Source organism: Hevea brasiliensis, chromosome 1 (assembly GCF_030052815.1).
Source record: "Hevea brasiliensis isolate MT/VB/25A 57/8 chromosome 1, ASM3005281v1, whole genome shotgun sequence".
Lineage (NCBI taxonomy): Eukaryota > Viridiplantae > Streptophyta > Magnoliopsida > Malpighiales > Euphorbiaceae > Hevea > Hevea brasiliensis.
In genome coordinates this window covers 109,731,584-109,744,817 of record NC_079493.1, presented here as the reverse complement: position 1 = coordinate 109,744,817, position 13,234 = coordinate 109,731,584, and the positions used below count along the sequence as shown (strand labels likewise).

Here is a 13,234-nt window from a genome sequence, read left to right as displayed (position 1 = left end):
AAACCTTCAATTACTTCAAATGCACTAATAATTTGATATTATCTTCAAAATAACATATAATTTAATCAAACCCATGTAATTGCCTTTGATGAATTCTATAAATTAATGTCTGGAATTAATTTTAAATTAAGCGATTTTGATTTTAATCTCCAAATAGTCAAATATAAAACCATGATTTTAGTTCTTTAAAATCAAATTAAATGATTATAATAGAGGCTAAAGATTTGTGACGTTATCCTATGGCCAAGAAAAGGCTAAGGCAATTAGAAAATATAATGGCAATGGTGTAGTTTTAAAATATGATATACAGTGTGTTCAATAATATTAGTTGTTCTAATAGCTATTAGATATTATAATAGTTGTCAGCTATTTTACTAGCTGTGAGCTGTTAGAAATTAATTGTTGGTGGTTAACTTTTATATAGTGATTTAAAGCAAAAGTTTTTAGTAAAAATAGTTACTAGACTAACTGTTAAATATAAAAGTAATGGTATCATCTTTTTTACTTGGTTAAAATACTCCCCTAACCTCTAAAAGTTGTGTGAGTTAATATTTCATAAATTACTTTCTCAATCTTTAAAAACTAAAATAAATATTAGACCACTAAAATGTATAAAAAAAAATAGTGTTTTGACCTTTAACACTACCTTAAAAGCTATTTTCGAATATGACTAAAACAATTCATGTAATGGCAATTTCACATGTGACATCCAAAGTCTCATGCAGCCCAAAACAGGTGGCCTCTTTATAAATTGAACAAAACCAAGTTACTTTCATAAACAAAGGACGTGTAGCATTTATGCAATGACGAGCAAAATTATGTCCTCTTTTTTTTTTCTCAATAAAGATGTAACGGCAATGCTATAATAAGAATCAAAATAAAAGTTTTCTTCCAACAACTAAGCAGTAGCTCTTTTGGTAAATAAAAGCAACATTGATATTGCTCTTTCATCAAAAAGAACGATGGCCTTTTTGTAAAATTAAAAAAGAAATCATGCTTTTCGAGAAAACACGATGGTATGCTTGTAATTTGACATAGAAACAAAGCTCTCTAATAACTATTAGCTGTTGAATATAGTTGATAGATGAGAATTGATAGATGTGACGATCAATTAATAGTTGATATATTAAGTATTTAGTAAAATTATATAAAATGATTAATAAAAATATATATCATATAGTTTATCCTATTATTAAAATAAGTATATAATTATTAAATTATTATATTATTTTATTTTATTATTAATTATTGATAAATTATATAATATTATTTATCTTATTATTGAAATAAAAAAATAATTTTCAAAATTTAATTATAAAATAACAAAGTTTTGTCATTGACAAAGAAAAAAATCTTATAATTTTAAAATTTAGATGTAAAATGTGACTTTTCACAATAAATAAGTATTTTATATTTACGTTATTAATAGAAAAAGCTATATCTATCTATCTATCTATATATCTATATTAAAGTTAAAACAAAAGGAAATTGATCTTCTCTTTGTTTAGCATTTTATTTTCCTAATTTTTACAAATTTTAATTTTTTTTCTTATTTTTCTTCACTTTGATTGGATGAAATGAGTTTTTTTTAATGTAAAAAATTAATATTTATATACAATTAATTAAAACATTGAAAAAATAACTATCTTAGTTATTTTATTCATTGTGCATGACTTTTTTTTATTTTGTGATTTTTAATATTTAAAATTTTATCCCATTTTACAGTATTTTAGAATTTTATTTTTTTATCTTTCTTGTTTTCATTGGATCAATTAAGATTTTTTAAATTGAAAAATTAATATTTATATATAATTAATTATGAGGTTGGAAATGCAACTATTAGTTGTTATATTCATTGTATATGACTTATTTTTTTTTATTTTGTAATTTTTAATATTTAAAATTTTATCCAATTATATACTATGTGAAAACAATTCTACTAAATCATAAATATACTCTTCATTTATATACAAAATCATTTTTCAAAGTCAATAATAATCAATAACAAGCAATAATTTTTAAAAAAATCTTTAAAAAATCTATGAAGTTTAAGTTACAATCGATTTAAGAAAGAGATCTTAGATGCTTAAGAGTCATCATATACCAATATATAAACAATATATTTATAATTCTAAACCATCTCTGACAACAATGGACCCTAAAAATTATGCTCCCTCAATCAGAGACGGAGGAAATATAGGTCGAAGGGGGCACTGGGCCCCTCTAGAATTTTAAAAAACTTTGAGAATGTATTAGTAATATTACAACTCTCTATCCCTAAATTTTTTTAACCCAGTTGCAAAGTATAAACCCATAATCTTTGTCTTTTCCTCAACCCTTCCTTTTCTATCTACTCTATAGTTTTGCGGATCATCTTTGGCTAGCTTTATGTAAATCCTAACCCTTAAATTCACTTTAACTCTATAATTTTTATATTTATTTCTTTAATTTTTGTCTTTTTTTTTGTTATAAAGTCATCTTTTTTCTTTTCTACTTTATATAATTTCTCTGCATATAATTAGTCGAAGGAAGGAGGCTATAGAATAATAATAGAGAGCAAATCTGAAAATGGATTTGATTATTATTATTATTATTATTATTATTATTATTATTATTATTAATTTTTCTTTCTATTGGTTTGTTGTTGTTTGACAATTCCAATTTGGCAATTAAATCCATCTAATGAAATTCAATTAGGCAATTCCCTTTTTTCCAAGTAATTTGCAATTAATTAAAATGATAATAATGCATTAGAAAATCTATCATCTCATTCATTATTTTATTTAGTTGATATCTAAAAATGGACATGGATAGATAAATAGATGTATTATTATTATATGCTATTTTTTATAGAAAACATTAGATCGAGTATAAATTTGAAGTTTCAAACTTTAATTAAAATTTAATTAACAAAAAAAGTATACATTTAAAAATGAACATGTTAAAGAAATTATAAGATTTAACTAGATATTTCATTAATTATTTACAATGCAGTATATCCAATCTTGACATCTTTATTATAAAAAAAATGTAAAAATTGTAAAATGTCCTTGTTTTTTAGTTTAATAATAAAGATTACTCATTGTATTCATTGATATTATTCTCTCTTTTCTACAAAAATCGTTTACATATTTTATTTGATAAAATTTATTTCATAGTTGCATTGATATTGTTATCTCAATTTTATATAAATATTGACATTTTTTTTTTGGTTTTTAAAGATACGGAATGATTTAACAGAAAATTAAACACTGAATAATCATCATCATCAATCAATCAACCTATTTAACCAGGACCACCTAAGCACGTGATTGTTGAGGAAGTTGAGGTCGAAATAGAAACATTCCTTTTGATCCAGGACTACAACATAATATAATGAGCTATTCACCTGATATTAGGAATCAAGTATGTAGAGCTTACTTACTTAAAGGTTGTCCATGCCAACCACGCCATCATAAATTTCCTCAAAAGGTAGATGGAGCTCGAAAATGGAGATTTATTTCTTCTTGGTTTGATGAATTTCAGAAGTTGGTTGGAATAGTACTAAAATTAATGTTGCATATTGTTTATATTGTTATCTTTTTGCATCTGGGTGTAGTGAAAGAGGTTATGATACTTTTATATCTGAAGGTGTTACTATTTGGCGAAAGAAAAGAATATTGAGAGAACATGTAAAAGACCATAATAGTGATCATAATAAATGTCGATTAGCTTGTGAAGATTTGATGAACCAAGCTCAACACATTGAAGTTTCTTTTTCAAAACAATCAGAACAGTAAAAAATGGAGTATCGTTATAGGTTAAATGTATCAATTATATGTCTTCGTTATCTCTTGATGCAATGATTGATTTTTCGAAGGAATGATGAGTCTGAAAATTCATTAAATCAAGGAAATTTTCTTGAATTATTAAAAGTTATGGCTTCATGTAGTGAAGAAATTAATAATGTTGTGTTGAAGAATGCTCCTAATAATCTCAGACTCACTATTCTTGATATTCAAAAAGATATCATAAATGCAGTTGCAACTGAAACAACAAAGGCTATCATTAAAGATTTGAGCGATGATTTATTCTCTATTTTAGTTGATGAATGTCGAGATGTATCAGTTAAAGAGAAAATGAGAGTTGTCATACGATATGTCAATGGATTTGGATATGTCATCGAAAGATTTATTGGTCTTATGCATGTCCATAATACAAGTGCAGTATCTCTTAAAAAAGGTATTGAGTCTTTGTTCTCTACTTATGGCTTGAGTATATCTAGTTTGAGAAGTCAAGGCTATGATGGAGCTAGTAATATGCGAGGTGAATTTAATGGCCTTAAAGGTGAATTCTAATGCTTATTATATCCATTATTTTGCTCATCAACTCCAACTCACACTTGCTGTTGCTAAAAAGCATTTAAGTATAGGTTCTTTTTTCAATATTGTTACTCGTTTGTACAATGACAAGTCTTATATAGACAAATCTTACACACAAGGTGAATACAAAGTGAATACAGACAATTTGCTTTTAAAGTGAATACAAATGAATGACAACTCGTTTACACCCCTGGACAATCGGGTTGAGTTGTTTTATTTTGTGATTAATATATAGTTTCAAGAACTTAATAATCAATTTGATGAAGTGAATATAAATTTGCTTTTATGTATGGCATGTCTTGATCCTAATGACTCATTTTGTGCATTCGACACGGGCAAATTGATTAAACTTGCAAAATTTTATCCTCGTGAATTTTCTCCAGTTGCTTTAATTGAACTTGAATCTCAACTTAAGAACTTTGTTTTTGATATGGGTATGGATAAGAAATATTCTGAAGTGAGTGGCACTGGAGGTATTGCTAAGAAAATGGTTGCTACAATAAACCATATTGTTTTTCCTTTGGTGTATTTGTTAGCCAAATTATCATTAATCTTACTAGTTGCTACAGTCACAATGGAAAGAGTTTTTTCTACAATGAATATCATTAAAAGTTTACTTTATAATAGAATGGATGATCAGCTACTAAATGATCGTTTGGTGACTTATATCAAAAGAGATGTATTTGTAAGTATTGACAATAAAGTTATTATGAATAGATTTCAATTAATGAAAAATAGACAAAAATTGTTGTAATTTAATTGTAACAGTTTATTAATATTTTCTAAGTAATTCTCTTCGATTTATATTTGTTTCATGTGTATTATTTTTTCAAATCATATATTTTAATTAGAACCCTCAGTTAAATTTTTGCCTCCGTCACTGGCCTCAATGACTTTCTTTTTTTGACAGTAAAGTGAAACACACGCACACACGGGAGTATATATAACTTTCTTACTTCTTTTACATATGATATGTTAATGTTTTTTGAATATCTCAATGTAAAACAAAGAGTTAATCATGTATCTAGCAAAAGTAACATATTTCATATTTAATTAAATGTGTAATTCTACTTCATATTCAGGTTTATTAATGCATACATCCATTAAAATATAAGGTAAAATAATTTTCTTATTAGAATATCTACTAGATATTATATTTATTCACGTGTAGCATGGAATTTGACTAATATTTTTATAAAATTATCGCATGCCATTAACGTGCTAAATGACGTTACATAAAAAAAGGAAAAAAACATAAAATAAAAAAGGAAAGAAGCAACCAACAACAGGAGTTCACACAATTCTTTTGGATTATGATTAAGGATATTTTTTTTATCAAATACTATAAAAGTAATATTGTTGTTCATGAACTATTCTAATTATAGAGTTGATATTAAATACAGCTGATAGATATTCTATTAATTACCTGTCAGCTATCAGTTACTTTTTTTTTTAAGTTTATTAAACACATTGATTTAGCTATTTGATACTTGTTAGCTATTAGTTGCATTCAACTGTTGAGCTAAATACCCATTATGACTGCTCCACAAAATAATAGTAGCTAGTCATTGGTAGCAATTTCATAATTATTTTGAAAAATGGATTGCCCACAATGGGACTTCTTCTTCCTTGGTCGAAGAAACTTTCATGCAAGACTAGCAAAACATGCGATTTCTCATTTTGAAAATTAATATTTTTCATAAGTTTAAGATCTAAATTCCAATCAGATTCAATCCGGCCAGTATAAATTTTTCCTTGCCTTACATGAACGAATAAGGGAGGACAAAAAAATAATAGAAGAAACTTATATTACTTTTGGAAATTATTAAGTAGTGATGATAAGATTTTCTGGATGGATTGTTGTAAGTCACAAGACATCTATTTTGTTTGGCTTTAATCTTAAAAGATGGAAAGAAAGATATACATTTTTTTTTTGTGATTTTTCATAGACAACGTTACTCAAGAGAGAACACAAAGTAGACTGATTTGGGCAATCTCATACTTAAGTCAATAATAGCATTGAGTAGATTACAAAATTGATTAGAGAAAATAATATACCTAACTATGGAGACCTGACCTTCTTTATTCAAGCATCGAATAGAGTTAGAAGTCTCTAATAAAGTGGATATTTATTTTTAGTAGATAATATTTATATTTTAAGTGCTAATATATCAATAATTTTATTAAAATATGAAAATACATATATAAGCATGATATAAACGCATAATTTTAGTTTAACGTTGAAAATATTTTAGAAAATAATTTCCATAAATGCATTTTTCATATATAAATTATATTTTGCGAAATAAATATTCTTAATTAATTAATCAAATCAAATTGAATATTATATGTATTTTTTGTTTAATTCAGTTTATTGTAAATTTTGATTACGAAAATTAAAAACGAATTAAAAAACGTAAAGTTCTATATTTAAAATATTTATCCATGCGGCATTCATTTTAAAAATCAAGAATTATATTTTCTCTGTGATTCCTTTTATCTATATTCTAAGAGCCCTAAAGCTTTTTTATGCTTAATGGCTCTAATCTCCTATTACTAACAGACTTTGTCATTAATTAATTAAGAAAATGATAATTAATTAAAAAAAATACCAAGCAAGAAAGGTTAGAAACTGGTTGGCTTCGGTTGTTTATGGCTTGGCTGGGCCAAGTAACTAAACAAAATGGATAGACTAAGCTACTAATCCAACTGTTGTCTTTAAATTTAATTAAAACGACACCATTTTAATTACTTCTTATCAAAATCATCATGTTTGTGGCTTGTATGGACCATTGGAAATAGAGGGCAAACTTTGATTTTAATTAAAAAAAAAATTAATTGAATTATCTAATTTAATTTTTATATTCGATTTTGATTATAAAGCAGAAGCCGCTGAAATAGATTAGCTAACTAGATAAGGATATGGACCAATCAACAGAATGGCATTCTTCTTGAAATGGGCAAGACAAATCCTCCTCATCTCCATCTTTTAGGCAAAAATTTTCAGAAGGGAACAAAAAATGGAAAGAGGCCTTTTGTTGATCTCATCAACACAGGGGGCCAGCAGATTGTGTTTCAAACATTCGAAAGAAATTTTCCCCCACGTAGTGAAACTGCTGAATTATTCTGCCAAAGTGATAACCCTATCAAACATAACTTGTGTCGCAGGCCAAACGGGGTACCGACCAGAATCAGGCGGCATAGTTTTGATGAACTCATGGTGGCTACAGGCTAATGATGATAACCACACCAAAGCAGACAGGGCAAGAGATTTCTCTGTATTGTCAATGTCCCTTGTGGCACCCCTATCATTTATGGAGCTTATATTGGTTCACTATTTGACAGGGCTGGAATTATACTCTTTATTGGTATAATAACAGCATACTTTTACTCTATCATCCACCGTGGACTACTTATGAGTCTCACTATATATTTTGCTCCTTAATGATGATGGACAAAGTTTAAATAAAAAATTTCCATCACAAAGAGGAGAAAAGTTATGGATCAGACAATAGCTCATTTCAGTCAGTGGGATCAAGTGGATTAGAAGATAGTCAAACGTGTTCACAGCACGCGGGTAGCTTGTGATGTTGGAGTTATCTATTGAATTTTGCGTATATATATCAGTTTGATCCCAAGTTGAGCAAGCTATCACTTTGATATTGAAAAAAACATTGTCATTCCAAATGAATCACAACCACTTTATTGAATATAAACGCAAGGACCAGCAGGCAGTGGGCGTGTTCAGCCAGTAAATGGACCAAATGTTAACAGTTGTGTCATTTCTTAACACAGGCTATATTGCTTTAGATATACAGACTGCAGTTCTCCCCATCTAAACAACTTTGCACAAGGGATGAAAACCTAACCCAAAGAAAATTGGAACAAGAGTATAGAGCAGGTTGCTCTACTCAACTAGTCACAAGGCATCCAAATATACCTGCAGCCACAAATTATAGGTATGAGAGGGTCCACATTATTCTCAGATACTGATCAACATGAATAAATGATGCATATTTTATCTAATCTGACATCTAAAAAATATGAACAAGTGTAAAATCCAGGAATAGTCCACGAATGAGGCAGTGTAACCATCCAGCAGAACAGAACAGACTTTGAATTCTGACTTCACATCTGAACCACAAGCACATTACAGACAAGCAACAGTACAAATGTTCCTTTTCAAGTACACGAGCATCCTCCTTAAGTCAAATATAATTACCCAGTTCTCAGAAAAAATATTCCTTTCTTGGCACAATAAGAAAATTGGTTATCATGGATCAAATTGTTCCTTTCCAAAGATTCAAAATTTACATTTTAAGCTTGTCAATTACAGTGACCACAACCAAATCAGGCCCCAGTCAGCAGAACCATGCCTGTAGTAAATAGCTTCCTTAATATCTGCATTCCATTGCCTGTACCAGCTAACTAAATTGGTTCACCATGTACAATGATGCCAGCCAGTTAAATCACCCTAATACTCCAGCTTTGCTTATATTATATGATCAAATGGAGTCAAAAGATAGTCAAACCCTATACAAGACTTTACCACCTTATAAAATATGCAGGAAAAGACCATACTAAACCATAAAATTATCAACCCTCTATTTAATTATGAATGACAATAATTACTTCTCTTCAAATAATTCAAGAAATATTATTTTGTGCAATGCCAAAAAAACATAAGAACTTGAACATAAGTGGGCACACTTGGCATATTAAAAGCAGTACAGCTTTAAATTTTAGATAACAGGTGATGTCTGTCCATTAGTTTGAGGAATGAATTTTAAAAGCTAACTTGAATCTTTCCCATGACATCAGCCTATACATAAACTTGATAACGAATGGAGGAAAGGATGTGAACCAGACTTCATGAATTATGAAGTATGTAGATTATACCTTGCTTACTTTTTGGGCTCTCTCTTGAAGGAACCAACAGGTACCACGCTAGAAGATTCATGATTAGTACCACTCATGACATCTATGCCCTGTTCCTAAAACAAACAAGACCGTGTGATTTTTTTAAGATGTAAATCTATTGCATTAAACTACGGTTCTTAGCATGCATGTGAATTGAAGTCACCGACTTTAAAAAATATAAACACAGATTAAAGAGAGTCAATGGAAAAGCGAATACATGGTTAGTTGAATTTTGCCCATGTATCCTCTGAGGTCTGGCATTAAGATCAATCAACTTATTGTCAATCTTGCGATCACCATCGGTGTTATTCTCCATCATTGGAATGGGAGATTCTCTGTGATTTTGCTTATTGTCTCTCATCGTGAGTTTAGGTGGCTGATTTTGGTCCCTCCGAACTTCATTTTGATCAAGAGGTTGCTGTCCTAATTCATCCAAATGGCGAGGCTTGTCCCCTGGAAACTAAATCAGACAATCAAAGGGCAGCATATTAATTTTGGGAACCTTCTTTACAGAAAAGATAAAAAAATGCTCCCAGTCAAGAGACACAAACCTCAACTCTCTGCCTCAACAGGAGATATCTCCCATGGGTTCTTTTACCACCAACATGCACAATCATATCACATTGCAGACAGAGGGAGCTACCATCTATCTCACAGTAAAAGAAAGCTACATGCATGTTGCAAGGGAAGCATAAAACTCAAACTCTTGAGCAGAAGTTCAAAAGTGCATAGCCTTGCAAAAAGCAAAACTACTAAATGTTAAAAACCTATACCAGGTGCATTTTCACATATGTCACAACGGGGCACATCACTAGGGTCAGCAAGCCCAACACGTACATGTCGACTAGCAAGCTTGTTACACAAATGGACCTGCAACTCCAATGCATAAAAAAACAAATGATGCAGTGGCAGTTTTTTTTATTATTTTTTGGGTATAAAGTAAAATATTTACCAGAGACGTGGAAGAAAAGTTTGAAAATTATACAAGCAAGATCACCATATTATCATTATGAAAAGTCCACATTCCACATTTAATTAGTAATAAATCAACAAATAAGCTAACATTATCTACCAATATGAGTTCTTACACACACTTTTCATCTCTGGTGTGAAATATGAGCTTCAATATAAATTCTCCAGTCTCCAAACACCCAAGTTATTATTTAGAAAATACTCCCTAAGCCAATAATGAAGACCCGTATGGTATGTCCTAACACCAAAAATTTAGCACCACAGTGTCCCATTCTTGATCATGTCTAGCAGTCTAGCTCAGAATCTATTATATGTCTTACAATGAAAATGACGTATCTGACTATCTAAACATTGAGAATACATAGATAAAATCAAGTAAGGGCATATTTGGATATCCTCTTTTTTTTTTTTTTGGCAAGAAAAGCATGCAATCATACTTTACAGAGTTAATCAAGTGATTTTGTGTCTATAACAACAACAGGCTTGGGCACACTCAGATTGTTAAATGGGTAAGTTTACACGTCATCAGTTAGATTAGTTTCCATTCCCATAAATCAATCTCCCACCCAGCCCCAGACAACCACAATCACATCTTAAAGTTATACCCTCTCAATAAAAATTTCAAGCATTAACCACCAAGGTGTCCCTTCAGAGGCATTAATTGGCTGAATCACATAAGAAAGAAGGCAGCCTGCCAATGAAAAAGATACTAAACACCCATTTGCTTCAATTTGATAAAAGGTCAATTGATATGATCACATGCTAATAAAGCCAACACTTTTTTTTAGAGCTAACCAAATAAAGCCAACACTTACACCATAAGAGAACGAATAAATTCAAAGTTCCAAAACATCACAAGGGCAATTTGAGAACATTATTCCGAGATTTATCTCTAGGATAACGTGATTATCAGATTCTACTTGCATTCAGTTTGGCAATCAAGGGAAATAAATAGAAGAGAATGGAAAATAAAAATTTTGCACTATGATACCCTTAGAACAAGGATCCTTCCTTATATTGATAAGGTGTTTTGTTAGAAAAAAAATATATTATAGCCTAGAAAGTTCAATTTCCTACCATTTCTCTCCATATTGAGAGGAAACGTCGAAACGTCAGATGAGTTAATTTCACCTCGTTTCTTTTCATTTATGAAATTGAATTGATTTCATTTCCTTTCTTCCCATTTTCCCTCACTTCCCTCAAAACAAACAGACTATATTAAGAGTCAATTAATAATAGTTACTCCAAGTTTTACAAACATCTAAACCATATCAACTCAATCAAAATTTCCAAACATAAATCATATAATTTAACTAATTAATCACAATCTCAATCCAATAGTCCACTTCGATGAACTCAATTACATCCTAACCATTTTTTTTTTAAGTATCACAGGAAAGAAAACTACCTTCTCATCACAAGAGCGGCAAAGCGCGGCTTCATCGGCGGCGCAGAAGAGGATCGCGGCGGCACTCTCACACACGTCGCAAAGCGTTCGCATTTCTCTTTTATCTCTTTTATCTCTTTTTCTTATTTTACATACAAATTGGCTCAATAACTTAGTTTTTATTCTTTAATCAGCGCTGTTAATTGTTCGTCCTTTCTTCTCATGAACGCCATTTCTGTGGTTTGCAGAGTCTTAACTAAGGATATCAGATGAAAAGCATAAATTGAAGGATTAGGAATGATTGCGTATGGCGAGAAAGAAGAAGAAGAAGAAGAAGAAGCAGAGCAGATAAAACAGAAGGAGATGAATGAAAGTCGTCTCGTCTGGAAAGAAAAGGAATAGTTTCGAGCTCTGTTGTGTTGTGTTTCCTTTCTTCACTACTCGCTGCTTGTCCCCGACGCGTTTGTTTTTTTTTCCCAATCCAATCCTATTATAATAAATAATATTCCCAATAAATTTTTCATTATCTCGAGTCTAAAAAATTACAACTAAGTATTTAGGTTTTGCAAAATTTACGAAGTAGTCCTGATATAAATTTATGCGATTCGTCAGTTCCCAAAATTTATTAATTATATGAACTAATTTATCAATAAAAATAAAATATAATAATTAAATTATTAATAAAAATAAAATTTAGTGAGCATTATTAAATTTATATCAGAAATTAATATATAAATTTTGTTAAATTTCAAGAAATTAATTATAATTTATCTTTAATTTAAAAAAAAAACATTTTTTTTATCATTTTTAATGAAATACTTTAATTTTTTAACTTAAAATTTTTATTTTTAAAGAATAAAGATAAATATAATTGTGTAAAAATTTATTTAAATTTTTTAATAAATGATTTATTTTAAAAAGAGCTATATTAAAAAAATTTCAAACCTTGCTATTTTGGAATTCACTTTTGAATTCCATATAGAATTTAACTTAAATATAATCAATTTTGTAAAATAAAATATGAATTTTTATGTTTAAAAAAAAATTCAAAACATATAAAATGTAGAAAACTTAAGCTTTAAATTATATAATATTTTTGATTTTACAATAATATAATAAATTAAGAATTTATAAATTTTATTTTAATAATATTTAAACTGTTTTTAATTATAACAATATTTTTAGAATTATAAAATTTTAAAATATAAATTTTAATTAAAAAACATAATAAATTTTTTATTACATATGCAGGCGAGTATGATGCATTTGATAGTAGCCGCGTGGAGTAGAGTTTGTTGCAGCTGAGTTGTACATTACTGCTGCTAATGGTGAATGAGGCATATTACGAAACACGCTACCTTAAGGACTGTGAAAAGCACGTTCGGTGTTGATGCCACAAACCCATCCGGCGCTTTGGGTAGGTGGGTTTCACTCGTCTGGTAGCAGGTGTGGAAGTTGAACAGATGCTGCCTTTTATGACCATAGCAGACCTACCAAGTACACAAAAATTCATGGTGTCTTCGCGTTTTTCTTTTTTTTGTTTTTGTAATCCATGGTGTGAGAATTAAAATTTTATAAAAATTTAATTTAATTT

The 13,234-nt window shown here is 29.2% G+C and overlaps 1 protein-coding gene across 12 annotated transcripts in view; it reads right to left on the bottom strand.

Moving 5' to 3' along the window:
- The window catches only part of LOC110646075 (B-box zinc finger protein 19), a 38,253-nt gene extending 26,144 nt beyond the window's left edge, over positions 1-12,109 (bottom strand). For 3 of the 12 annotated variants that reach the window (XR_009148838.1, XR_009148837.1, XM_058146987.1), the window contains exons 1-4: positions 11,662-12,109; positions 10,055-10,151; positions 9,833-9,948; positions 9,499-9,741 (exon numbers count right to left, since the gene is read on the bottom strand). Coding sequence is in view for 10 of the 12 variants with exons in the window: in XM_058146987.1 (XP_058002970.1) it covers positions 9,499-9,741; positions 9,833-9,948; positions 10,055-10,151; positions 11,662-11,754 (549 nt within the window). In the remaining 2 variants the exon portion in view is untranslated. Of the gene's footprint in view, positions 1-8,041; positions 8,302-8,462; positions 8,777-9,260; positions 9,356-9,498; positions 9,742-9,832; positions 9,949-10,054; positions 10,152-11,661 lie in introns of those variants that run through there. The other 9 variants (XM_021799396.2, XM_021799393.2, XM_021799398.2 and 6 more) reach the window with 9 other exon arrangements.
- Positions 12,110-13,234: the final 1,125 nt, after the last annotated feature.